This window comes from Ictidomys tridecemlineatus, chromosome 2, assembly GCF_052094955.1.
Source record: "Ictidomys tridecemlineatus isolate mIctTri1 chromosome 2, mIctTri1.hap1, whole genome shotgun sequence".
Taxonomy (NCBI): Eukaryota; Metazoa; Chordata; class Mammalia; order Rodentia; family Sciuridae; genus Ictidomys; species Ictidomys tridecemlineatus.
Window position 1 is genome coordinate 4,161,762 of NC_135478.1, and position 26,146 is coordinate 4,187,907.

Sequence of the window (26,146 nt, forward strand, 5' to 3'; positions counted from 1 at the left end):
AGACGCACTGGACAAGGCGTAAAAGAACTACGTTTCCCAATATCCCCAAGGACAGACTTCCGCTTCTTACTCTGGGGATGTGGCTCCCAGCCAGAGCTTAGGCTTTGGGTAAACACACGCATCTGTTGAGGCTGTTCTGTTCTCCTAATCTTCCTGGTCCACAGAGAGGCCAAAGCCTCGCCCCAGGTTAAGTCTTGACCCTTGGATGGCCCGTGACCCCAGGCTGAGTCTCCAATCTTAGACTAAGCTACGGTCCCAGAGTGAAGTAATTGGAGGTCCACCTGCAGAATTCAGGCTTAACCCCTTGTTACTGCTGAAACTCAGCTTTAGCCTGAAACCTTGACCCTCTCTCACACCCTACCAAACCCGAACGTCCCGCTCCCCGTGCACATTGAGCCTTAATCTCCGGCTGAGCCCCTGGTCTGTATAAACCAGCCCTGACTCCAGCTTATTCCTTCTCCTGGACCGTAGTTTCAGTTCCTGATCCCTAACTGCATTGCTGACACCTCTGGTAAACTTCCTACTCCAGTCTGAGATCCCATCCCAACCATGGGGCTAATCTGGGCTGAATCCCAAATCCAGTTTGAGTCTCTGACCAGATTTGAGCCCAGAATTTTGCTGGGCTGGGCCCCAGTCCCTGACTGAGCCACTGAATCCCACCTTGCAATCAAAGGGTTTCTAGCCCAGAAGCCACCAGAAGCTGGGGCCCAGTCCCAGCGGAGCCAACAACTCCAGTGTAGGTTGGGAGCCTTGACAAGGGAGGAGATGGGGGGGGGCAGATTCCTCCTGCAGCCCCATCTGGGCTTCTGTTATCGGTGTGGCCAAAGGGAGAGTGCCAAATGGGTGGCACCACTGGCACTTCTTCTCTTTCATCCCAGAGCCTCAAGGGGATTTACAAGGTGTGAACCGACTTTTATGGGAGTAGGATACAGACTTCCAAGCCCCAGGGCTCCATTATCTAGGGGAGGGGCCGTGTTAGGATCCTAGGATCAGTAATGTTAATGAAACCTGATTGGGCTCATGGATGAGACCGGAAAATGGGGTGGTGCAAGCATGAACTGCACTGGAGCCGGGGAGAGGCCTGGGACAGGCGCCCCAAGGACAGTTCGTCCTCAGTTTCCCAGTGGAGTCTCTGGAGGAGAGAATGCAGGATGCGGTGGGGGCGCTAATGGACCCGGCCTTGGCGGAGGCACGTCCTGGGCAGGATCGAAGTCCTCCCATCCGTCCTGTGGCCGGAGGAACCAGACCATTAGTGGGACAAACGTAGACGCCTGGAGCCGGGTCGTCCCGCAAGAGCCGGGTGACCTCAGGTTCTCCCTTCAACTGAATGGGGGAGGGACTTGGCTTTGGGGGTTTTAGTGTCTTGGCCCTTTAAGGAACGATTGAGGAAAAAGGGGGAAGGGAAGAACCATCTGCGGCGGGGGAGGAGGTGGGAGGATGAGAGGGGGCCCCAGAGATTTAGAAAATGGGTGGGGGTCCTTTAAGGGGTCGGTCCAGTGGCTACGGGCCTCAACGTTTTTTTTAGTGGGGCGGAGCGTCCGTTGGGCCCGCCTTCTCGTAGCCCCGCCCTTGGGGCGCCGAGCGGGGATCCGCGCGGGGCAGGAGGCGTGGCAAATCGTGAAGGGGCGTGGCATGGCATGCAGTGGGCGTGGCAGAGCGAATCAGGGCGGGGCCGGGCGCACCGCCTGGGGCAGAGTCTCCCCGCGGAGGGCGGCGGGAGGCGGGAGGCGGGCGGCGGGCAGCGGGGACCGGGCGCGGCGGCGGCGGCGGCGGCGGCGGCGGCTTCGGCGGCGGGAGCAGCATGGATTGGGGCACCGAGTTGTGGGTGAGTCCGGTCGACCCGACTCCAAGTTCTCCCTTGTTGGAGTGCAGACTTTCCCCCTTTGTCCCCACTGTACCTTAGCGGGGACTCAGCACTTTCCCTTCCACTGACCCCTGGGTCCCCACCCTCTTACCCCGCGTCCTCTCTCAGAGTTTTCAGCGAGTCTCTGGACGCCCAGAGACTAAGAGAGAGTTTGCAGGACTGGTGTAGGGAAACTGAGGCACGGGTTGGTTGAGAGTGAGGCGGAAAGAAGTTCTAGGACCAGGCCGGGGCAGCCCGGCGAGGTCACCTATTTTGAGCGCCCTGGTCAGGCCGGCGGCTTATCTTACGGCCCCTGGGTCCCTGCCCGCCGCCCGCCTGTCCGACTGGGAGGGGGAGGGGACCCTCTGGCCATCCTCTTCCCCACGTGGGACCTACTAGTACTGAGCGCCTTTCAGTCGCCTTTAATCTACACCTAGGGGCTTGGAACGCTTCTGGAGGGGCAGGGGGCTGCGAGGCTCGGCCCCTGACCCCTCTCGGCCCTTCCCCAGTTCACACTCGAGGGCGGGGCTGCCCCTCGGCTGCCTCTTATCTCACCCAGGAAGCCCCAGAAATTTCCCCCTCTCCAAGCTGGACCTCAGAGCCCTCCCTTTTCTGGGGGCGGCGGAATCCCTAGGTTCCTGGGTGCAGCAGGGTAGCTAGATCGCCACCTCCTCTCCCACTGTGGGATTATTTTTGGAGGCGTAGTGGAGTTAATGGGGAAACTGAGTCACTCATCCGAGGACTCCGAATCAGAGAACTTGGTGCCTGCCTGCCCCCTGGCTATTCCGAAGTTCCCCCCCTCCATTAGCTGCTGCAAACCCTGCCCCTCTGGCCCTGACTCACGCCAGGCCGGCCGGATTTTCCGGTATCTGGGGGGATTAGGGGAGCCCGGGCAGTGGGAGGAGCCTTTCCAAATTTTACACCCCTCTAGGCTGTCGGGAGACCAAGACCCTGTTGTCCTGCAGGGGCCCCAGCCCTGTTCTCTGGCCCTTCCCGGGAAGGGGAGGGGGTTCCCGCCAGCTTCCTGCCTCCTCCTGCGCCACGCCGGGGCGGCGCCGGGAAGCCACTCCTCCTTGGAGCGCAGGGCTTTGAGGCTGCCAGTGCATCTGGTCGGTGGGCCCGACGTGGGGTCCCGAGGTCGTGACCCTGGCCCTCCCCATTCCATGCTCGCCATCAGGATCAGTTTGAGGTACTCGAGCGCCACACGCAGTGGGGGCTGGACCTGTTGGACAGATACGTGAAGTTCGTGAAAGAACGCACAGAGGTGGAGCAAGCTTATGCTAAGCAGCTGCGGTGAGACCCTGGGCCCTTTTGGCGCGGAACTAGGGGTGGCCTGAGGCTGGGTGGCTCAGCCTTCCTGCCTCTGTCTTCCTTTAGGAACCTCGTGAAGAAATATCTGCCCAAGAGACCTGCCAAAGATGACCCTGAATCCAAGTAAGGATGGAGAGGGGGATGACCCCCGCTGTCCCAAATCTGCTCCTCCTAGCCAGCCACCTTGGGTGTGGGGCTCAAGTTCTCTGCTTCTCCTTCTCTCATCTGCTGAGTAGGATGCTCTGGTTCTTGCAAAATGAGTGCCTTTGGGAAAGTGACTTCTCTATGCCTCTGTTTTCCTCATCTGGGAAATGGGACCGGTGACCATGGCCTTGTGTGAAGCCAGCTGGGTTAAAGTGTTAAAAGGGTCCAGCCCACAGTGACTGTGAGAACGTGTCTCTTCATTCTGAATCTCCCATTCCAAAAATCTAAAAAACTCTAGAAATCAAACAAGTGTTTTTTTTTGTTGATGTTGTTCTGTGGTAACTTGACAGCAATCTCCAACAAAACTGACTTGATGTTGATTCTAGTCTTTTTATCCTACTTAGTGTGAATATTGTTGTTCTTTATATCCAAGCATTGAAAATGTTCTAGTAACTTGCACAGACTGTTCCCCCTTGTCATCAATTCCTAACAGTACAGTGAACAACTGTGCCATGGCCTCTACATTGTATAAGAGTTATACCCCTTTACCCAAGTCCCCAGGATTCTGAGTTCTAAATCACATCTGAATCAAGGGCTGAGGATAAGGACTATGGATCAGAACTTATCATTGCTTTGGGGATGAATGTTCGGGACATGTCCCTTCTCACCCGGAGACGGGTCCTAGGGCATCCTGCTCCTGGAGAACCTGAATCCCAGCCTCTCCCCGGTCCCAGGTTTAGCCAGCAGCAGTCCTTTGTGCAGATTCTCCAGGAGGTGAATGACTTCGCAGGCCAGCGGGAACTGGTGGCTGAGAACCTCAGCGTGCGTGTGTGTCTTGAGTTGGTCAAGTACTCGCAGGAGATGAAGCAGGAGAGGAAGATGGTGAGGGCCCCACTCCCTGGGTCTTGCCGAGGGCACCTGCCGGAACCCTGGTGAGCCTTCTCGCCCTCCTTTCCACAGCACTTCCAGGAAGGACGGCGGGCTCAGCAGCAGCTGGAGAGTGGCTTCAAACAGCTGGAAAATGTGAGTTCCCTGGGCGTGGGTAGCTCTGGCCTGGGGAGCAGGGTGAGCAGAGCCATCCCCAGAGCTGCTCCCTCTTTCTGGCCAGGACGCCCCTCTCCCAAGAGTTCCCAGCATACCCATGGTCCCCCATCTGCTGGGTGACTTCCCACCAGTCCCTAATGACCTTGGTTTCCCACCTCCCCTACTGGGGATGGCTTCACGCGCTTCTGTCTCCTCCACAGAGTAAACGTAAGTTTGAGCGAGATTGCCGGGAGGCAGAGAAAGCAGCCCAGACCGCTGAGCGCCTAGACCAGGATATCAATGCCACCAAGGCTGATGTGGAGAAGGTGCATGTGGGGCCTGTGACAGGCTGGACGGGTCAGAGTGGGACATGGCCAGAACCTGGCAATAACCTCTGCCTTGTATCCCTCAGGCCAAACAGCAAGCCCACCTCCGGAGTCATATGGCAGAAGAAAGCAAGAATGAATATGCGGCCCAGTTACAGCGCTTTAACCGAGACCAGGCCCACTTCTATTTTTCACAGATGCCCCAGATATTTGATGTGAGCACTCCTCAGCTTTCAGCCTAACTCTTACACATGTGGCAACACCCCCGTTGCCACGTCCCCGTCCTGGGCTGAAATAGAATTAGAAACCTGTAGTGACAAGGAGCTGTGCATTTACTCAAGCTTTCTTCCCGGGATGCCTTTCTCTCCTTCTGGAACTCTTATTCGCTCTTCTAAGGCCCCAGCTCTAACAACCTCTAGGTCTCATCTGTCTTCTCTTTCAGCCTCCTTTCCCAGTCTCTGTTCCAGACTGGGTGCTGGGATCATCTGTGCTGCTTCTATTTTTTTCTTCAAAGCCCTGTTCCATTGTCTCCTCTTTTGAGAAGGCTTTTCTGAGTCCCTAGGCAAGGGTCACCTTTGAGAGCTGCGGCCCTGTGTTTCAGCCCCAGCCCCACTGGGCTGGAGTCTCCATATTGGACTGTCTTCCCCACCACACTGGGCAGGGGCTGGTGCTGATGGCCTGAGCGCCATCATGTTTGCAGAGCCCGTCACATCTGAGCTGCCCCCACCCATGCTTCTCATGCCTTTGCCCCGGCCCCACAGAAGCTGCAGGACATGGATGAGCGCAGAGCCACCCGCCTAGGAGCTGGGTATGGGCTGCTATCGGAGGCGGAACTGCAGGTGGTACCCATCATCGCCAAGTGCTTGGAGGGCATGAAGGTGGCTGCCGACGCTGTGGATGCCAAGAATGTGGGTGTCTGTTTGGGCTGAGGAGTGGGCCTGGGGAGGGTTGGGTCCCCCCCAACTAGGCACTTGGCCTTGCCCCTGACTGTCCACCCACTGCCCCTTCTCCCAGGACTCCCAGGTCCTCATAGAGCTGCATAAGTCAGGTTTCGCCCGCCCTGGCGACGTGGAATTCGAAGACTTCAGCCAGCCCATGAACCGTGCACCCTCCGACAGCAGCCTGGGCACCCCCTCAGATGGACGGCCTGAGCTCCGGGGCCCTGGCCGCAGTCGTGCCAAGCGCTGGCCCTTCGGCAAAAAGAACAAGGTGGGGGCCCGGAATCTTGTGGGAGAGGGCAGTGATGGGGACAGTCGAGGCCCCACTGAGTTGGGCCCAGCCACTGGAACGCTGAGTCCGGGGCAGGAATTTTCCTCTTGGCTGCAGGCCCGGGCTGGAGGGAAGGAAGGCGGGCGGGCGGCCCATTGGCTTGGGAGTCCCCCGAGGCCGAGGGGGGCAGGGTGGGGTCCTGTGGAGTCTGTCTGCTGCTTCTTGGGATGCTGAGAAAAGACCTGCTAATGGAATTCGTGTGGCCTGATGGCTTGTGAGCCTGTCCTTCAGGAGTGCCCCCACCTTAGTCCCTCCATCTGGCTCATGGGTCCCTGGTCCACCACTCCTTATGCCACTTTCTTTGGGGACTTTTTGGTTTTCAGTGTCAGACGAATACCTTAACACCCTCGTTTCCACCTCGGACAGCCCCGGCTCCCCAGTGTGCCTTAGACCCCTCCCACTGACACCTGCCATCTTGGCCTTCCGCCCTCTCCTCCCCTGACCTTTCCTGCCTTCCACACCCCCCTCTGAATGGCATGCCCCTTTGGCCTGTGTCTCAGCCCTTGATTCCTGCATGTGCCTCCCACACCTTCTAGACTGTGAGTCCAGAAAGCCCCTGGACGGCCATGGGTCTGCGCTAGCCCCTGGTCCTAAGGGCCAAGGGATGCGGGAGATGGGGGGGGGGGGGCATGACCTCCAGGCCGCAGCCTGACGTCCTCCCTGCCACCTCCTGGATTTTGTGTTGCCCTTGCACGTGTGTTCTGTGTGGTTGTGCATCTCAAGTTGTGATTTTCTTACCGTTATGATTTTTTTTCTTTCTTTCTCCCTTTTGTTTTTCCTTCTCTGCGTCCATCTTTACGTTCATCCATCCTCGTTCTCTACTCCCACCTCCTCCTGGCTCATCCCCTCCTGGCCCCCGCTGGTAGCCACGCCCCCCACCCCTCTCCCCCCTGGGGGGCCCCCTGCCCTCGGCCTTGCCTAACGGACCCCCGTCCCCCCGGTCCGGCCGCGACCCCTTGGCCATACTGAGTGAGATCAGTAAGTCGGTCAAACCGCGGCTAGCATCCTTCCGCAGCCTTCGAGGTGGCCGTGGGGTAAGTGAAGGCTGGGGGAGGAGGGACGGCCCTGGCCTGGCCCGCCCAGCGGCAGGGTGGCGGACCCCGGGCTCGCTTCCCGCGGCCGGCTGGGCCCCTCTCCTGCTTCGCTCTGTGCATGGCCTTGCTCCCAAGAACCTTGGAAGGGGAGGAAGGCAGACTTGAATCCTCAGGAGTGTGCAGCGCCTGGAAACTTCGACTTCAGAATCCCAGACTCAGGCCTCTGTCCGTCTTGCAGACTGTGGCATCGGAGGATTTCAGCCACCTGCCCCCAGAGCAGCAGAGAAAGCGGCTCCAGCAGCAGTTGGAAGAACGCAACCGGGAGCTGCAGAAGGAGGTGGATCAGAGGTACAGCCTGGCAGAGCCGGCAGGCAGGGGACAGAACCGTGCCAGGGGGTTACATTTAAAGGAATGGTGGAGTGCTTGCCTAGCACAGGGGAAAAACAACCAGAAAATAATTACACTCAGATGCACCCAAAAATCTCCCAGAGACACCAGCCAGCGGGGTGGTTTTACAGGTCATTCTTCACGCACCGGGAGGAAACTGCTTTCCTTCTCCTGCAAGCCTTTCTAGCAAACAGAAAGAGTGAGAGCTGCCAGCTTATTTAGGAGGCCGGGGAAACCTGGGTCCCTAAATCAGTGAGCAAGAACTCAAGCCAATAAAATGACGGGCTCCTTTTACCTCGCTTCTGATTTTAGATACAAAATCCTAGCCAAGCAAATCTAATGACATATCACAAAATAATACACCATGTGTGGTGATACTTGGATATAGGTACCTAATGCCACAGAACTGTAAGCCTCAAGGGGACCACAGGAGGAAATTTTATGTTGTCTCCTTTACTATGTAATCAGGAAAAAAAAATTTTAAAGAAAAAAAAATACACATAATCAGTTGGGCATTATCTCAATAATGCAAAGATGGTTCAATATCAAGAAATCTAGCAGTCTAATCACCACAAAAGGGGAGAAAAGGATATGGCTGTCTACTTAATAATTGAAACACTTTAAATATTAACAATAAAAATTTGCCAGATGAAAAAGAAAATCTTTACTCACTCTTTCCAAGCAGCAAAATCCTCTTCCCAGTCCTGTTACATAACAGGAATGACGTTTGCCACTTGCCAGGAGGCGGCCAAGTTCTAGTTTGCTGTCTGCGAGTAACCTCTCCGACAGATGGCTTTTCCGGGGGTGAAGTTTCATCTGGCACTAGGTGGTTTCAGGGTTTCTGTGGTGGAGGGGCAGGTAAAGGGTGCGTGCCTAGAGTCAAGGGAGGCTGCTCGTGAATTCTAGCTGTCCCAGAGGGCTCAGGCAGCTTGCTTCACCTTCTTGCCTCGATTTCCTCATATGTGACATGGGTCAGGTAATGACTAGAAGGAAGTTGAGCTGAGACTGCCATATTCCATGAGTGCTCCCACTACCCGATGTACCCGGAGGTGGGAATGGGAGACTATGATAGTTTCACAGCTAGCAATCACGAACACCTACTGGGCTCCAGGCACTATTCTGCACCCTCCACATGAACTCCCTGATCTTGACTCTATGTTTCTTTTCTTTCCTGTCCCATCCCGGTGCTGGCAACGAAACCCAGGGCTTCACACTGGCCAGGGAAGTGCTCTGACATTGAGCTACAGCCCAGTCCCCTAGAGCTAGGATAATGCCTAGTATATACCAGGTACCCAATGGACATAGGAATAATTGAATTACTGTGGGGAACTTACTGTGTACCAAGTACTGCTCCAGTCCTCACACCAGCCCACACAAGCTGTTATTCCCATTTTCAAGGTTAAGATCTGCAGGCAAGGCTCTGTAGCCTCAGCTCACACCAGCAGGAAATGCCAAACTGAGAGTCAAACCCAGGCAGTGAGCCCTACTAGCATGGAAGCTCTTTGTTTTGAGACTGGGTCTGGCTAGATGGCTCAGGCTGGCCTTGAACTCTTGGGCTCAAGCAATCCTACTACCTCAGCCTCCCGAGTAGCTGGCCCCCACATTTGAGTTCTAACCAATCTCGCCTTGCTCCTGGCTTCGAGCCCCTGTTCACCTGCAACTCTTTCCTCCTGTCTTGCCCCAGGGAGGCTCTGAAGAAAATGAAGGATGTGTATGAGAAGACACCTCAAATGGGTGACCCTGCCAGCTTGGAGCCCCGGATCACAGAAACCCTGAGCAACATTGAGCGGCTGAAATTGGAAGTGCAAAAGTACGAGGTAAGGGGAAGGCCCTGGGGAGGGGTGGAGTGGCGGCCAGCCTGGCTGAGTCACTGCCGGGTGGGGGACAGGGATCCAGCTGTTTCTCATCATGGCCTTGGGTGTGCATGGGTGATCTCAGGAAATCTCCGGGTGCAGGATGGGCCGACCTCGGAGCCCTGCCCCGGAGCTGATGTGATCTTGTCCTCCCAGGCTTGGCTGGCAGAAGCCGAGAGCCGGGTCCTAAGCAATCGAGGGGACAGCCTGGGCCGGCACACCCGGCCCCCCGACCCCCCATCCAGTGCTCCCCCAGACAGCAGCAGCAATGGGTCACAGGACAACAAGGAGAGGTGAGCTGGGAGGCAGACAGGTGTGGCCCAAGAGCCCACCCGGAGGGCCTGCTTCCATCTGCCTTCTTCTCCCACCCAGCTCTGAAGAGCCCCCCTCAGAAGAGGGCCAGGACACCCCCATCTACACGGAGTTCGATGAGGATTTTGAGGAGCCCACGTCTCCCATAGGCCAGTGTGTGGCCATTTACCACTTTGAAGGTGAGAGCGGCAGGGGGGTGGGGGTGGGGGCACATCAGTTGCTCTGGGCGTCTCTGGCTAGGATGTTCAAGTTGGCCTAAAGCAGAGACCCGGGCCCACCCCACGACAGGGTCCAGCGAGGGCACCATTTCCATGACCGAGGGCGAGGACCTTAGTCTGATGGAAGAGGACAAAGGCGACGGCTGGACACGGGTCAGGCGGAAACAGGGAGGTGAGGGCTATGTGCCCACCTCCTACCTCCGAGTCTCGCTCAACTGAACTTGCCAGAGGCGGGAAGAGGGGGCCTGTCGGCTGCTGCTTCTGGGCCACGGGGAGCCCTAGGACCTATGCACTTTATTTCTGCCCCCGTGGCTTTGGCTGAGACCTGTGTAACCTGCTGCCCCCCATCCCACCTGTCATCCCAACAGACCCGCTGTGCCTTCCAGCTCGATGTACATACTCATGTTCAAGTCTTCCCGCCACTCGGCTTGGGCCATTTCGTTTTATATAAAAAAAAAAAATTATGTAAAGTTTCTGGAGTCTGTGCCTTGTTAGAGGATTAGACATGGGGCCCAGATCCTCCAGTGCCACCCTCCTGGCCACACAAGGAATGAGGAAGGGGAGGTGAACTTGAGCACACCTTTGACAAACCCTGCCCCTTAATGGGAGTTGGTTTTAAGTCAGTGGGTGCTTGTCACTCCAGGAGAGGAAGAAAGAAACCAAACTCCATTCCTTCCTGTGCATTGTAGCTTACTGAGAATGGGTAGGGTTTATTGAGTACCTGCTGGGTGCCAGGCATTCTCCACCATGATCTGATTGGAACATTAAGCTTTCATCTCAGCCACAAACCCTAGAAAGCACACAGTTTCACTTTTGTGTTGAAGGTCAGCACAGAGAAGTGAAATGATCTGCTGAAAGTCACACAGCTTTTCAGAAGTACAGTCGAATTTTGAACTCCTGATACTAGATCTGCAAGTTCTCTTACCAAGAAAAGCCACATGTTCTCCACCGGGCATTGCTTTCTGGGTGTTCCCAGCTGTGGGGTGTGTGTGTGTGTGGCAGGAGCGTGGCCTCCAGTTTACCTAGGTCAGTCTTCTAGGGTGAGACAGGAGGCTGCTGCACCCCCACCCCAGGATCCTTGTGCATTTTTGCAAACTTGGATTGCCTCCTTTTTGTGAGGCCTGGAGCCAGTTTCCACTGCTCAAGGCTGTGAGAAGCCTGAGGCAACTTCCTTGGTCTCCTTGGAGGTCCCTGGAAGTTTGGGGTCCTGGTGTAAAGAAGGGTGTCTCTTGTCTTAGTGGTCAGGCTCTAGACGCTGCGACAGGATGCTAAGCACATGTTGGAACTTCTCCAGGCGTTCTGATAGGGGCGCACTGGCGCCCTGGCTCCCCCAGAGCAGCCTCCGCATGAAACTAGTGGTCAGGGCCTCCCTCAGTTCCGGGTTAGGCTGGAATCCTGGAAAGTGGGTCAGGTGGGCTGGGGGTGGGGCCCGGAGGGCCGCCTCGCCCCTCCGCACCCCGCATCGGTGTTTTTTCAACTTGAGACTTCGACCAAGCAAAAGGACTCTGCTCCAGTCTGTGGAGCCACTGGGCGGGGTTAGTACTTGCCTGACCGAGGGGTGGCTTTTCACCAGCCAGGGCCCCTGGGGATGGCCTATTTCAAATACAAGATTCAGGGACCCCCACCTTGGGGCCGCCCCTGAGGCAATTTGAGGTCAGAGCCATCTTGCATTGCAAGCTTGAAGGTAGGTTGGCCACCTTAAGAGAGGGAAGGGCGAAGGTCACCCTTGAAGGCGGGAATGGTCCGGACGAGGAACCCAGGATAGCGGGGAGGGTAGGTTGGCCACCTTAAGAGAGGGAAGGGCGAAGGTCACCCTTGAAGGCGGGAATGGTCCGGACAGGAACCCAGGATAGCGGGGAGTGGGGGCTCTGAGCGCCGTGAGAGTGTTCTACCAGGTGGAAGAACTGAGTCCTTTGGAAGGAAGCTGGGCGTTCTTGGGGGTCGAGAGTCCCCGGAGGCCTGGTAGTCCCAGGTGGGAGACTGGGAATGGGACCCGTGGGTGTGGCTCGGAGAGGCGGGGCCGCCCCTTTCGGAGCCCAGGCCATACTTGGCGTTCCTGTCAATACTGTTAATTGGTGTGCGAGCTTGGGGTGCAAACTCCCGCTCCTGTCCTGGGGCAGGTGGGATTGGAGGCATCCAACTGAGACTCCGAGGGGTGTCCCTGATGTCGGGACCCCTGGCGGCCAGGCGCGGAGCGAGCACTCACCTCGCAGGCGCTGGGCAGCCGCCTTGCGGAACTTGCGCGCGTCGCCGGCCATCTGACGCGCACCGTGCAGGGTCCGCAGCAGCCGCTCGCAGCCCTCCTCCAGCGGCCCCGCAAGCTCCTCGCCCTCCAGCAGGCGCACCGCGGGCGCCCAGTGCGGCAGCGCCACCTCGCCAGGGTCGCAGGGTCCTATGGAGGGGAAGGGTCTGATCTGGGTTTGGGCGGTGTGTGGGTTTAGGGCTGGGTGGAGCCTAGGACCGAAGCCAGAGCGAGGCTTTACGGGGCTTTACGGAGAGGACTGGGTCAAGGGCGTGGTCGAAGGCGGCGGGGCTTAGGACCGAGGCGAAGGGCCCTGGACCGAGCCTAGTGTGGAAGGCGGGGCCGATGGTGAGGGGGACCGGGTCTGGGACCGAAATAGAATGCCACACGGAACCAAGATGGGACCTAAGACAGGACAAGGCTTGGGGACAGACACATAGGATTGAGCCTAGCACTCCACACTTAGGGCAGGGGCGGGGCTTAGGGCTGAAGCCCCAATGAGGCGGGGCCTAAGATAAGGCTGGGACCCAGTCTCGCCCAGGGGGCGGGGTCTAGAGCAGGGGGAGGAGTCTAGGGTAGGGGCGGGGCCTAGGGCTCTGCTGAGATTCCAGTTAAAGTTGGTCCCCAGCTCCGCGCGACGTCTAATCCCAGACAGTCACTTACCCGCTCCCTCATCCAGCGCCCGCATCAGCGGCTTCAGCTCCTGCTCGAAGGCCAGCGCAACCTCTGTGTGGCTCCGTCGGAGGTGGCGCCACGTGTGTTCCAGCCGGGACACCTAAGCAAAGAGACCCGTGCCTGCCTCCTCTCCCGTTTCCATTTCCTGCGCTACAGCTACCTCCCCATCCGTTTCCCACACACCTGTGGCATAAGAAGGGCTCCCATGACCGCAGCCAGCCCGGGCAGGTCCCCTGCTGCCCCTGGCCGCATCGCCAAAGCCAGCTCCACCAGGCCTCTCAGTGCGGCTGCGCGCTCCTCCAGCGGTCCAGAGCAGCCCAGCACCGCCAGCGCCCCGGCCAGGGCCAGCGTCTCTAGCCTGCGGAGGCAGAGAACAAGGGTCTGGGGGCAGTAGGGAGGTTTGTAATGCGTGGGTGAGTGGGATTGGAGGTGGCACTGCCCATCTCTTCCCCCCTGGGAGGCCATGAATAGGGAAATGTTTGGAGAGCCTGGGAATCGCTCCCCTCAGCAAGTGCAGGGCACCTCCCCCGTACCCACTTCCCCTCCAGGACCAAGGTTCCAGGTCGATGAATCACCTCTCCAGCAGTTCCAGCCTCAAGCGATGCCCATGGGGAAGCGTGAGCAGTTCCAGGCCCGAAGCGACGCCCATGGCAGCTCGCTGAATTTTGGTCACTCCTAGGAGGCCTGCAGCCTTCGGGAGAGAATTGGGAGGTCAGTTCCATGAAGCTAGTATAGGTTCGATTGGGCCCTGCCTGGCTTCAGCCCGCCCCGGCGGCGGTGGGGGGCGGGGGTGCAGGTGATTCACCTGGCAGTCCACCAATAGCAAGTGGAGGGCGGTGCTCCCAGGATGGTGATCCAGGAACAAACCACGGAGAATACGCAAGACTTTGGGGTCCAGGGGCCGATTCTGGGGACCCAGCAGGTAAGATCGGGTATCAGGGGAGCAAAAGGAGACCTCGTCCTGTGGCCTTGCAAAACATCTGTCCTCCTTCACCATTTCCTCCTCCTCCTCCTCCCACCATGGTGACTCTGGCTCCAAACAGCTTTGGCCAGGAAGTATTCTCTGGGCACTGGGCACGCGGGGCACCAGCTCACAGTAGGTCGGGGGTCTTCCAGTAAGCACCAGTGAGGGTGTCCGGAGGGGCTTGGTTGGTGCCTTAGCATGAAGTTGGCCATCGGAGGCTCTGAGATTGTCAGCAATAGTCCCCAGGGGAGCGGGGGCCTTGGGCAACACGGGGTCACTGCCTGTCCGGAGCAGGGCAGATATCGGCATAGTGGAGGTTCCTGGGGATCATACAAGAGGGGATGATGGGAGTACACTGGGAAGATAGCTGGTAAGGTGGGGGCAGGTGGGAGATTCATGATTTCCATCTGATTCATCTGCTCATTCAGTGGATAACACAGTATCCCAGCCTGTCTTGGGGTGCAGTTTTTGTACCTTAACAACTTCTCCAGTATAAAGGCCACCCACACTTACCAATAGTTTGAAAACTACATCTAACTTTTTCATTTCTTTTTTTTTTGGGGGGGTGGGGCTGGGAATGGAACCCAGAGCCTCATGCGTACTGGGCAAATGTCTACCACTGAACCACACCCAAGCCCCCACATTTTAAATCTGAGTTTTTCATTTTTGCCCTTGTGATTGAAGATGGTAAGCATGGACTGAACAAAATGAAAAATAAAAATACATTATACAAAATTCAAAAAACTACACAAGTGTCAAAAAAATGAACTTATTAAACTTCCAAATGATACCTTGTGAGTTTGTGGCATGTTGACCTCTGGGGTTATTAGTTCTTAAAATGATACCAAGAGTTTTAGGAGACTGCATTTTCGAAGCATTTTAAAATGCTTTGTTCTAGGGGCTCCAAGCCTCCCCAAGGGTCCCAGCTCACTCCAGGAGTCAAAGTTCTGACACAGTGGCTGAGGAAGTCTTCATTCATCTCAACCCCAGGATCTCTCTGACCTTTCCCTATTCCTACTGTTCAGCTCACTCATCTCCTTTGTTTGAAGGAACAGTTCAAGCTCTTGTTCTGACCTCAGGGCCTTTGCATTGCCTATTTCTCTGTCTGGGTCACTTTCAACCCCAGTCATCCACACTTTTCTTTCCTTCCTGTCCCTCAAATCTTTCTCAGTGGAGCCTTTCCTGACAACTATTTAAAGGTGCAAAATCTACCTCTATCCCTACACATTCAATCACCCTTACTACTTTTAATTTTTATCCCAAAGCATACACATTGGACTTATCTTTGTGGTTCATGGTCCATTGTTCTCTAATAGAACATGGACCCTCTTGGATGGTAATCTTGGGTTTTTTTACTCATTGATGTACCTTAGCACTCAGGGCAGAGTCTGGCATATGGTGAGGGCTCATGTTGAATATGGGGGGAGGAAACAGGACAAACAAGAAATGAGGGGTCATGAGGGCAAGTCTTCCTTTAGATAAGATGGTCATGGTCAGCCACTTTGAGGCACTGGGGTTGAATGAGAAGGGGCCAGTCAAGAAAAGGTTAGGGAAATACGAATGATCCTGTCAACGGTGAGAACGGCAAGTACAAAGGTCCTGAAACTAGCCTGGGAGATTCCAGGAAGTGAAAGGAGGATCATCTCCGCTGAAGAGGGTATTTGACAAGAATGGTCAGAAGGGTCAGCCATGGAAAGAACATGTAGTTTCTTGGCATAATCACAAATACATATTTTTAAGCACCTACAAAGTAGGTGACAACACTGGGAGCATTATTGTCTCCATTTACCAGAACAAGAAGTTGAGGCTCCAAGAGGTTACATCACATCCTAGATCACACAGAGGGTGAATGGCAGAGCCCATGTGAGCCATGTGCTGCCCTGGATGACACTCACCTGGTCTAGAGTGGTCTTCTTTTGACTCCCCTGTGAGCTCCAAGTCTGCAGGCTGACTGTTGCTCCACTTCCTGTCCCTGGGGGACAGAGGTAGGAGAGAACTATACTCCCAGCCTAGGGAGGGCAGCCACCGCCAATGCCTGGAAAAGCTGCATCCAGTCACTCTGTAACTAAGCTTCTGGACCAGCAAGGTGACCTACCTCCAGAGGACACGGGCATCGGGTGAAGACATCCTAGTTATTATATTTAGCAAGGGAGAGAGGGAAGGGTTTCTATTGGCCTCTAGGAGGGAGAAGTCAGGGATGCTGCCCAACTTCCCACAATGCTCAGGACAGACCCCCACAAAAGTGAGAGGGAGAAACCTGGAGGATGTTGGGGGCTGTCAAAGAAGCCGAGAGACTGTGAGTACCTGAAATGTCCTGTGCGGACTGGGCAGTCCATCAGTATATCCTCGCTAAAGCTGCGCCGCAGAGGCCCCTGCCGAATCACGGGCCTGGAGGCCACAGCCCCTGTGGCCCGGGACAGCGGGCGGCAGCCGGTCACGTAACTGAGAACCAGGGCAGCCATGCTGGGGAACCTCTCGTCCTCCAACTGAAAGAGAGCTGCTGGTCGGCCTGGCCGGGGGCGCATGACCACACGAAACACTTCGAAATGTAGAACGGAGCCCCGCCAGCGGCAGGAGATCACAGGGTGGCCCCCACGGGACCCGGAGGCACGGACCAGGAAGTCGCCATCTTGCAGAAGAAGAGCTTCGGCCTTCTGAGGATGGAGGGCAGGTGGCAGGGTTTTAGGAATGAGTCCAGACCAGTGGTCAACAGTGACGCCTTCCCTTCACTTCTCCACCCACAGAAAGCCACCCCCGTGAAACTTCTGTGCCAGGCAGAGATGGGGTAGTTTCACATCAAACCATTTCCCCTTTTGTGGTGGGCACACAACTGGACTACATTTCCCAGGCTCCCCTGCGCCCAGCATCATGTGGCAAGAGCGGGCCAATGGGACGTGGGCAGAAGTTCTGTGGGGAATGTTCAGACCTGACTGGTAAAACCTTGCTAGAGGAAGGTGAAGCCGCGGGATGGGTTTGGGTCCTGACCATGGAGCTCCATGTACCCCCTCTTCAACAACCAACATGAACAAGTTCACAGTGTTGATTGTTCTTAACTGATGACATCTTGAGACTCTGGTGTAGCCAGGCTGACCCATGCAACTTCAAACTTGGTGAATGCCCTGGGCTTGCCATGCAAATGTGGCTTCAAGAAAAGCCGTTCACTGGATCTTTATAGATCACCGTCCCCCTAAACCTCTCCTTTATATTTCCAAGCAATCTTATGCTAACTGTGGTAGCTGGGGTCAAAATAAGGTGGGAGGGCCAGGACCCCTGGGAGAGGCAAAGTGGAGCTGGAGAGGGAAGCTGAAGACAGAGAAATAAATACATGACACATGTACAACCCTTCCTCTGGGTCTGGCACTGCTTTTGGTGTACATGGTATTAACTCAAGTCCTTGTAACAAGTCCTTGTAACAAGGCTAAGTGGGACGTTTTATTATGTCCATGATCAAGATGGAGAAACTCAGGCCCAGGAAGGTCAAATAACTTGCCCAAGATCAGAGTACTGGGATTTGAACCCAGGATGTCTGGCTCCAGGAGGGGGGTTTAAAAACCAAAAATCTCCCAGAATCTCATTGGACATTCAGAGTCCCAGGCCTCCTGGGGATGTGACACCGAGTTGGAGGTGGGGAGCCTTGCACTGAAAGGGAGATGCCAGGAGAGAGACAGGGCTCCAAGGGAGAGATAGAGAACTGATGGGGTGGTTTGGAGGGCATTAAGACCCTCTTCAGTCTTCATCACCATCCTCCACATGACCCCAAGATGGTGAAAACTGAAAGAAAGAAAGTGATAGTGCACAGCCAGCCAAGCTTCATGACAGATAACAGTGCCCCTGCCACCAGTCCCAACAGACCTGGGCACTAAGTCCCTTAGGCAGGATCCAGGCAACCCTGAGTGGAGGGTAAGAGAGATTCCCCATCAGATGGTGCTGAGACCCTGCAGAAGTGGTACCTGGCGGGATAGGAGTCCATGGTACCAGGGTTGGTGGTTGAGGTCCTCTCCATTCTGTGGCCCCTGCATGGACATCTTGAGGGCAGAGGGTGCAGGCTTGGTCTTCCACATCTGCAGAATGAAAATAATGAGCCCTGCTTTTGGAGATGACAGCCCACATTCTATCACATCTTGAAGTACAACTGTGTAATGAGATATACGGATATACGTGTGTGTGTGTGTATATATATAATGTAAATACCTATGATATATATCATATATCTATTCTGTTCTAAATTAAACAAACTACTTATAGCTGGATTTTACATACACACACACACACACACACACACACACACACAATTTTTGCTGGGCATTGAATCCAGGGCCTTATGCATGCAAAATACATGCTATACTACTGAGCTATATCCCTGGCCCAAGATTATATAATTTTATATATAAATAAATAAATTTATGTTTAGTATTTATTACATAAAAATAAGCTAATATACATATGTTGTATATAAAAATCTGATTTGAGTAACTTATGTTTCATGTATTCTATTTATAAATAAACATTACATAATTTACTTCTAAATGTTTATATATTATGTAAAAATAGCATTACATAAAATATATTTCTGGGGCTGGGGATGTGGCTCAAGCATTAGCGTGCTCACCTGGCATGCGCACAGCCCTGGGTTCAATCCTCAGCACCACATACAAATAAAGATGTTGTGTCCGCCGAAAACTAAAAAATAAATATAAAAAAATTTTCTGTCTCTCTCTTTCTCTCTCTCTAAAATATATATATATATATATAATATATATATAATATATATTTCTGAATATGTATTGTATCTATTATATATTTATGTATTATATAATACATTGTATTATTGTAACATATAACATCTGTATGTTAGGCATAATATTACATCATATGTTATATTTTATATTTACATATTATATATAAAATTAATTATATATAACATATTTAAAATGTATATATATTTACATATATATAAGTTCTGTCTACTAATAACTTTGTATGATATAATGTCTGCCTCAAGTAACTTCTTTAATTTGGAGTTCAGTAGTTCTAGGGAAGTAGTCATGCATCTATGGAATTCTTGCAAAGAGAGAAGATGTAACATAAGCATTACTCTCAAATGGAACAGAACTTTTTTTCAGTACTGGGGATTGAACCCAGGTGCATTCTACCACTGAGCTACATTCCCAGCCCTTTTATTTTTGTTTTGAGAGGGTCTTGCTAAGTTGTTCAGGCTGGCCTCAGACTTGGGATCCTCCTGCTTCGGCCTTCCAGACAGCTGGGATCAGGCATAGCCCCCACACCTGGTGGAAAATGATCTTTCTGAAGTGAAAAAAATGAAGCTGTTGTACACTACCACATTTCATAGAAACTTGATTCACGGGGCTGGGGGTGCAGCTCGGTGATGGCATGCACAAGTCTCCAGGCTCCATCCCCACCCAGCAGGGGGAAATTTTTTTTTTTCACCGAGTCACTGAACTTGTATTTGTGGGTAGTGCCCTGTGTGTCAGTGCCAAGTGCTGTTCCAAGAACTGGACCCCCAAAGTGGACAAAAGAGATGGGAACCCCTGTCTTTGGTGGAGGATGTCACGGAGTACCTGGTGGAAAGACAAACCCAGGTGGGATGTGATGCAGGTTCGGAAGGCAGGATGAAGTTTCCAGGTAGACAGGGAGGGCTCATTCGGGACTGGGAGAATTTTGAGGGTATCAACCTGGTGGCTCTCTGGGTGGAAACACCCTGAAGGGGGGATGAATTTACAAACATGCACTGTTTGGGGGCAGCAGTCCTGGGGTTTCTCAGGATGTGAGAAGATCTAACTTATCCCTTTAGCATGTGATGCTATTTTTCTCTTTTTAGCATTTTTTTCCCCCAATGCTGGCGATGGCATTCAGGACCTTGCACCTGCCAGGCAAGCGCTCTACAACTGATCTACACCCCATGCACTTTTTAAATGCGAGGACACATTTGGAGAAATATCAGTGAGTAGCAATTTTGTGTTTGCAGTTTCTTCTTGTGTTTTGGCGCCCAACCATTCCTTCGTTCTAACGCATTCTGGGAGCTTCAAAATCATTCCACAGGCCCCTGGGCCAGTGTGTCTCAAATGTTGGGAGATAAAATTGCCTTGGGTGGGAGGGAAGGGCGTCTATTTCTTAATCCCCCCCTCAACATCATGTGAATGCCTCAGAGGGGTCTGATTCCTGCTTCCTGAGTCAGAGGTCTGTGGGCCAGGAAGGGGCAGGAAGTTTCCAGATCAGTCTTGGCCAGCTTTAGGGGAGGGCAGCTGGGCTGGGAGCTGGCTCCAGGCACTGCATACCTGAAGCCAGGTGTGTTCTGAATACCTGCCCACTTCCTGTTTGTCAGATGGGCTAGGCTCTGTGGCCTTGGTCTTCTCCTCTCCCAACTCCAAACTCCCAAACTCCTCTGCTTCAGGCCCCCCTTAGTGGGAGTGGAGGTGGATCACGGAAGTCAGGGTTACTTTGGGGATTTCAAGGTGGGCACAGGTCAGTCAAAGTCCAACTAAATCATCCTCCTGCCTTTCAGATAATTTATTTGGGTGGTGGGGGAGAGAGAAAGGGGGTAGAATGGGGAAAGGGGCTGAGCTCAGGAGTGCCACCACATAAAGGAGACAGCCACAAGCACACACAACACCCACACAGGGGGGCCAAGGGCTCTGGGGTCTTACATTTGAATTGAGCAAACACTGATGATAGAGCACTTAGTGTGCGCTTTGCCCTCTCTAGACCCTGGAGATGCTGAGGTCAAATCCCAGCCTACCCCTCCAGAGTACAAAGACTGATAGGTAAGACACAGGAGGAAAACAATGAACGAAGATAATTTCTAAGAGAAATCAATGTGGGCGATAAAACAGGAAGATGTGATAAAGAAGGCTGGAGGGGGTAGGTTGCTTTAAGCAGCAAAGTCAGGAGTTGATGACATAGGAGCTGAGACCACAGGACAGAAGGAGGCAGTACTGCAAAGATATGGAGTCGTCCGGGTGGCAGGTACAGCCAGTGCAAAGACCTGGCAGTGAGAGGAATCTTTATTTTTACCCTTTCACACCCTGGAGGAGCTGATGTGGCTGCAGTGCATCGAGCAAGGAACGGAGTGGAATTCGAGGAGGTCAGGGAGAGACCGGCGGGGAGAGCCCGCACAGGAGCTGGTGCGACCCGGATTTTAATCTCAGTGCGATGAAATGGGAGCCTTGGAAGGGTTTTAAGCCAGGAAGTGGAGCGACCCGATCTGGGATCGCTCCAGCGAAAGTGGAATCAGAGGATTCCTGGGTTGCACAGGAAACACAGAAGAGTGCATGCAGGTACGCCCAGCTACACCGACACGTGGGACGCCCAGCGACCCACTCGCTGGCGCACTGGATGCCCTCTCTAGTCCATGCAGACGCGCATGGACAGGCCCCCAGATCCCCCCTGCAAGCCGGTACCTGGAATGAGAAGATTCTCCACCTCCAAAATTCCCTAGTCCTGGATCTGCCCAGGGCCTCCGGCTTACCTAGGCCGGATCCGTGAAGGTCTAAGGAGGATCAGTGGCTCCAGGTCCCTCCCTGCGCACTGCAACTAGGCTTAGCCTCCCCAGACCGCACCTAGTGGGAACCTAGCCAGGCCACCTGGCCACGCCCTCTTTAGACCCCGCCCACTGGACCGCGCCCCGCCTCCAAACGCAACCTCCCAGGCTCCCACCCCGCCCCTCGTCCTTGCCCCGCCCCTAGATCGGTTCTTTGCTAACCACGCCCCTTTTCGGAGGTATTTCTTTCCGGTAGACCCCGCCTCCTTGGGAACTCCGCTAATCCCTTCTTCCAATGGCCCCGCCCCCTCAAATGTAGCTCCTCCTTCTTCCGACTGACCACGCCCACTCAGCGCGCACACACCCTTCTCAGGCCACTAGAATGATTTTCAAATGTACAGACCTTAGACCCGCCGCTGCCAACAGGCTCTCCCTGAGCACCCGTGCACCCGGTGACCTGTGCGACCGAGGGAGGTGCTTCTTTCCCCGCCCCCAGGGCTCCGGGTAGGGGCGGGGCGCCCGGTCTGGGTCTGATCCGAGGCCGGGGTGGCCGCGGCTGTGACGTAGAGAGGCGTGCATTTCCTCCAGACTGCCCCCTTGGGGTTCCCAAAAGGACCCCGCGTGGGTGACAGGTTTTGTGGAGAGACGTCCGGGAAAACACAGCACGCGTGGAATCGGGCCGGACTGTGGGGCAAAACGAGGGGAAGCGCCCAGGTGGTGGGACGAGTGGAGAAAGTGGGGGTGGACAAGACAATTCTCTGCCCACGCCTATTAAAGGCTCAAAGTGTAAGTTTTCAACGGTTCATAATAAGTCTTGAAAGCAGTAGCCACCACGACTTTTACTGAGCACTTACTGCATACGGAGACTTCGGCTGGCCTGTCCTACCTCATAAGTTTCAGTAGGTCACTCGATGGGGGAGGTAGGTTCCCAAATTTTTGATGCAGACACTGAGGCCCAGGGGAGCTCAGACATTTGTCCAGATTGTCCTGTCGTGTGAGTGGTCGAGACGGAATTCAAACCCGGAGGCGTGGAAGGCTTTCATCTTTGCAGCCCCACGATCTCCACGATAATTGAGAGTGCAGGGAAAGTAAATGGTGACCCATTTTACAGAGGAGAAAACGGACGCATAGAAAGCCAAGCATTCTTGGGGGTGAAAGTTTTGATGTCTGTAGGATCACAAAATTGGGAATTTCCAGGTAGAGTTCCCCTCCTCTGCCTTCCACCCCCACCAATAACAGGAAAGTCTCCAGGTTCCGGAGCGGTTTGGGTAGTGAGAGGGTCAGGGGGCCCCTGCAGGGAAGGAGTCTAGCGCCTCCTAGTGGCTGTAAGAATTAGAACCCGGCAGCTCCCTTTCAACCCAGGTTGGCCCAAAGTACCCATGCCCCCTGGGGACCCGCGTGGCGTGGGGGAGCCGAGTCATATGGAGAGGGCAGGGGGGTGCTACTTATAGCCTGGTGGGGTGAATGGGGTGAGATAGTTCCCTCACTGAAGATGATTTCAGCTGGTGACAAGAGAAGGGCTAAACGAATGGATTAATGAATGGCACTCTCCAAGTCCCTAAGGACAGGATGATAGTAGCTTCCATTTGGGTGGTGGCCATGGCCGTGGTGAGAAAGAATTTGGAATAAACGCGAGGCGGAGACAAGAGAGCTTTCGATCATTTATTAATACAGCCAACGGATATTTATGGAGCTCGTGTTTGTGCTGAGTGCTAGATGGGGGAGGGGTCAGCAAGCAAAGAGTCGCATATTCTCAAGTAGACAATGAAGAAATAAGCACAATCATCTCTCAGTACTGCGGGGAGTGTTTCAAGACCCCCTGAGGATTCGCAAATCTGCAGGTAACCCAGTCCCTTCTATAAAAGGTGTAGCATGCAGTATGCTTTAATTCATATCTGCACGACTTACTATACCTACCGATTACCATGTCAATTCTGTGTACATAGTTGTTACACTTGTCTTTTTAAGAGAATAATGACAAGTAAAAAGCCTGCTCATGGTCAGTAGAGACATTTTCAGTCTGTGGTTGGTTGAATCCAAGGATATGTAACCCACAGACACAGGAGAAAACTGTATAATAAATAGCAGGTTTGTTGGGTAGTGATCCGAGCTTAATGTAGGGTGATATGGGATGGAGGGAAGGCTGTAATTTGAAATGGGGAGGTTTGGGAAGACCCCAGAGCTTTCTGGGCTTCAAAGAGGACTTGAGCTTTTGCCCAGAGGAAAGTGCGAGCCATAGAGGGTAGAGGAGGGACAGTGCCCTGGATCAGGTGCTCACGGTCGCCCCCTGGCTGTTGCAGGGAAGATAGTCTCTGAGAGTTCAAGGCTGGAGTCAGGGTCCAGGCAAAGGGGACTGCACTGATCCAGGCTGGGTAGATAGGAGCCGGACCAGGGTGGAGGCAGAGGAAGAGGTGACAAGTGGGTGGATTTCGGGTTCATGTTAGAGGTGGCACTGCTTAACTGCAAGGGGGTGGCTTGAAGAGGAAGCAGTGACCTCACAGTCCAGCCGGATTGTTGCCCTGCAGCACTACCTGCTCCCGGGTGTCCAGGCCTGTGTGGAGAGGGAGGTGGACAGGGAGGCCAATCCCGCGTGGACCGGGTGGGGAGGGGCTGAGCTGCAGGTGCTCCCTCTCCGCCCTACAGCTCCTCCTCCTCCACCTCCTCCTCCACCCACTCCGGAGTGACAGTTAGAGGCACAGAAGAGGAAGTGGTAGCCCTAGTTGTCGCTCCACAGGCGGGAGGGCGGGCGGGTGGGTGGTGGAGGCCGCGAGCGTGCACGGGCAGCCGGGCCCAGGCCTCGGCCGCCATGGAGCTGTGGCGCCAGTGTACCCACTGGCTCATCCAGTGCCGGGTGCTGCCACCCAGCCACCGCGTGACCTGGGAGGGGGCCCAGGTGTGCGAGCTGGCGCAGGCCCTCCGGGATGGCGTCCTCCTGTGCCAGCTGCTCAACAACCTGCTGCCCCAGGCCATCAACCTGCGAGAGGTCAACCTGCGCCCCCAGATGTCTCAGGTGAGGCCGCCTGGCCTTGGCCGGGATAGGGGGACCTGGGCTGAGAAGGAGGGGAGAAGCAGCACTCTGCATCAGGGCCAGCAAAGTGTGGGGGGGTTCTGGTTCCAGGCCGGGGGCCGGCCCAGCAGGTGGCCCATCTGAGGGTAGCAGGTCCCCTGCGTGGGTGGCCTGAGTCGAGCTGAGAATGGCCAATCGGGGCTTAACCCTCCAGCCCCCACCTGACTCTCCTAGGACCATTGGGTGGGTCCTGGGTCGGGGGGCTTGGGAACTCTCTGGGTAGCCACCAGGGTGCCTGGGGTTCCGCCTGTGTTGACCCCCAGATCCTGGCTGTGGGGGAGGGGCCCCACCGACTTCTCCCCCACATGTGCCTCCTCCCTGGCCCGGGCCCCTTCCTTCCCCTCGCATCTTCCTTCCCCTTGGCTTCCTGCCTGGGCCTGGGACAGTGAGGTCTAGTGGGGGGCTGCAGCATCGGGGCCCTGGACTTCCTCTCTGTACCCATCCCATGGGGACATCGAGGCAGGCCTTGGTCCTGACCGCCAGGACCAGTTCCTGGGGTTGGGGGCCTAGAAGGACGGCATTTTCTCTGCTGGGGTTTGAGCAGGGGCCCAGGCTCCGGGGACGTAGGCCCCCGGTGGGCTCAGGAAATACATTCAAATCCCCATTTGAATGTGGTTGGGGTGGGGGTGGTGGCAGGACTGTCGTCTCTTGGGTACCTTCTCTGCTTCCCCACGGCTGCTGAGTGGATGCTGCTGCCTGGGAGAGGGCACAGTGCAGGGCTAGGAGCCCAGCCTTCCTGGGGCCTGGAGCACATGGTTCTGTTCAGGGAGCTGAGGGTACATGTCTCTGGCCCGGGGTCTCAGAGGACATGACTCTGCCATGGATCAGGGGGACCTGGTCCTGTCCTGAGCCTTAGGGACATGGTCCTGTCCCTAGTCTGGGAGACATGGCCTTGCCCTAGGTCTGAGCATCGTGACCCTGCTCTGGGGTTCGGGGGAGAGCTGCTGCCTGGCCCTCAGCCCTCACTGCAGGGTAAGAGTCTTAGCCCCAGCAGCTGGGCTGGTGGGCTGTGGCCAGCGGGGGCATGGCCTCCTGGTTGTCCATGTAACTGGAAGAGGGGGGACGTGATTGTCCAGGCAGTGGGGTTCACTGGGGACTCCTGGGGGGTTTCCTAGGGACAGGGCCATGGGCCTTCTCCTCTGTGTCCTTGGTGCCAGGGCATTGCCCTCCCCCACTGGGCAGGCCTTCCTGAAAGGCAGAGGGAACTCAGAGCCCTCTCCTGCCGTCCCTCCGGCCAAAGGCCACCCAAATTTGCCTACATTTGCCTAAACCTCCCCCACCCCCCGCTTCCAGGGCATGAGAAGGTAGCCCTAGACCTGTCAGGCCCAGCCCTGGCAGGGAGTCAAGGTGCCCTGTAGTGCTTTAATGATGGTGACCGGGAAAGCAGATAGATTTAAGGATGAACTTCCCCCCCCGTGTGTCTTCACCGAAGCCGATTTTCTGAAGGGCAAGCAGTTATGGCACTAGTCCCTAGGGGAGCAGCTGCCCTCCAGTGGCAGCCCCAGTCCTCCATACCAGGCTGAGTTGGGAAACCAGCTCTGGCCCTCAAAATGCACTTGAACTCAAAGGGCCAGGAAAAGGTGCCCCCAGCCCTGAGATCTGGGCTGAGGGCCCTGGGTTGGCCTGGCCTAGCAGAGTCAGGCTTGATGTCAGAGGGACCGGCACTGGGCTTTGCCCGGCTTCCTGTGCCCAGCGGTGCAGGCCCAGGCTGGGCAGGGGATACCCCGACCCTCCCAGTCTGGGGGCTCTGTGCCTTCCTGCCCCTGCTGTGCCTGGTACCCAGTGGGGATGTGTACGGGGAGCTTGGTTTCTGGGTGCCTGTCAACAAGTTTAAGCAGCGCCATGCCTGGCCCACAGGATGTGGGGAATGGGAAGGGGAGCCTCAGGGGTAATGGCACAAATAGAGGTGTGGAGGCTGGGCCGAGGTGCTTCCCCATTCCTCCCGCTTCTCATTCCCGGCCCTTCTCCTTCGCACAGTGG

The 26,146-nt window shown here is 55.2% G+C and overlaps 3 protein-coding genes across 20 annotated transcripts in view; 2 read left to right on the forward strand and 1 right to left on the reverse strand.

The window, feature by feature from the left end:
* The first annotated feature begins 1,693 nt into the window (after nucleotides 1–1,693).
* On the forward strand, nucleotides 1,694–10,190 carry Trip10 (thyroid hormone receptor interactor 10). Of its 2 annotated transcripts, XM_078034713.1 has the most exons (15): nucleotides 1,694–1,825; nucleotides 3,021–3,136; nucleotides 3,221–3,277; nucleotides 4,033–4,180; nucleotides 4,259–4,321; nucleotides 4,543–4,647; nucleotides 4,734–4,862; nucleotides 5,409–5,555; nucleotides 5,662–5,856; nucleotides 6,783–6,950; nucleotides 7,189–7,298; nucleotides 9,022–9,154; nucleotides 9,347–9,483; nucleotides 9,563–9,681; nucleotides 9,791–10,190. In XM_078034713.1, the coding sequence occupies exons 1-15, from the start codon at nucleotides 1,802–1,804 to the stop codon at nucleotides 9,937–9,939; spliced, it is 1,800 nt and encodes a 599-aa protein (XP_077890839.1). In that variant the 5' UTR covers nucleotides 1,694–1,801; the 3' UTR covers nucleotides 9,940–10,190. The 2 variants fall into 2 exon arrangements, with proteins under 2 accessions (XP_077890839.1, XP_077890841.1); XM_078034715.1 differs by lacking the exon at nucleotides 6,783–6,950 and having other exon boundaries at nucleotides 1,695–1,825.
* On the reverse strand, nucleotides 3,699–21,658 carry Sh2d3a (SH2 domain containing 3A). 12 transcript variants are annotated; one of them, XR_013431791.1, is made up of 12 exons: nucleotides 21,088–21,227; nucleotides 18,211–18,281; nucleotides 17,552–17,662; nucleotides 15,906–16,255; nucleotides 15,497–15,573; nucleotides 13,443–13,921; nucleotides 13,213–13,328; nucleotides 12,821–12,995; nucleotides 12,626–12,737; nucleotides 11,927–12,112; nucleotides 8,010–8,178; nucleotides 3,699–7,516 (listed from the first exon to the last, which is right to left on the reverse strand). XR_013431791.1 is itself a non-coding variant. In XM_078034681.1 (12 exons), the coding sequence occupies exons 3-12, from the start codon at nucleotides 17,660–17,662 to the stop codon at nucleotides 10,955–10,957; spliced, it is 1,671 nt and encodes a 556-aa protein (XP_077890807.1). In that variant the 5' UTR covers nucleotides 18,211–18,281; nucleotides 21,088–21,227; the 3' UTR covers nucleotides 10,394–10,954. The 12 variants fall into 12 exon arrangements, 10 of the variants coding, with proteins under 10 accessions (XP_077890811.1, XP_077890807.1, XP_077890784.1 ...); XR_013431790.1 differs by having other exon boundaries at nucleotides 3,699–7,520; XM_078034681.1 differs by lacking the exons at nucleotides 3,699–7,516; nucleotides 8,010–8,178 and adding an exon at nucleotides 10,394–11,235 and having other exon boundaries at nucleotides 13,443–13,544; nucleotides 13,761–13,921.
* Nucleotides 21,659–23,875: 2,217 nt separating this feature from the next.
* Nucleotides 23,876–26,146, forward strand: part of Vav1 (vav guanine nucleotide exchange factor 1) — a 48,244-nt gene continuing 45,973 nt past the window's right edge. For 3 of the 6 annotated variants that reach the window (XM_078034733.1, XM_078034736.1, XM_078034739.1), the window contains exon 1: nucleotides 23,876–24,109. In XM_078034733.1, coding sequence (XP_077890859.1) covers nucleotides 23,906–24,109 — 204 coding nt within the window. In that variant the 5' untranslated portion in view covers nucleotides 23,876–23,905. The remainder of the gene's footprint in view (nucleotides 24,110–26,146) is intronic. The other 3 variants (XM_078034728.1, XM_078034755.1, XM_078034760.1) reach the window with 2 other exon arrangements.

Coding starts and splice junctions, on each gene's coding strand:
- Trip10 (XM_078034713.1), top strand. CDS start 1,802: ATGGATTGGGGCACCGAGTTGTGG. Junction 4,648..4,733: donor CCAAGGCTGATGTGGAGAAG/GTGCATGTGGGG, acceptor TGTATCCCTCAG/GCCAAACAGCAAGCCCACCT. Junction 9,682..9,790: donor GGCCATTTACCACTTTGAAG/GTGAGAGCGGCA, acceptor ACCCCACGACAG/GGTCCAGCGAGGGCACCATT.
- Sh2d3a (XM_078034658.1), bottom strand. CDS start 17,662: ATGTGGAAGACCAAGCCTGCACCCTCTGCCCTCAAGATGTCCATGCAG. Junction 15,574..15,905: donor GTCCGCACAGGACATTTCAG/GTACTCACAGTC, acceptor TCTGTCCCCCAG/GGACAGGAAGTGGAGCAACA. Junction 13,329..13,442: donor TGCTATTGGTGGACTGCCAG/GTGAATCACCTG, acceptor TCTCTCCCGAAG/GCTGCAGGCCTCCTAGGAGT.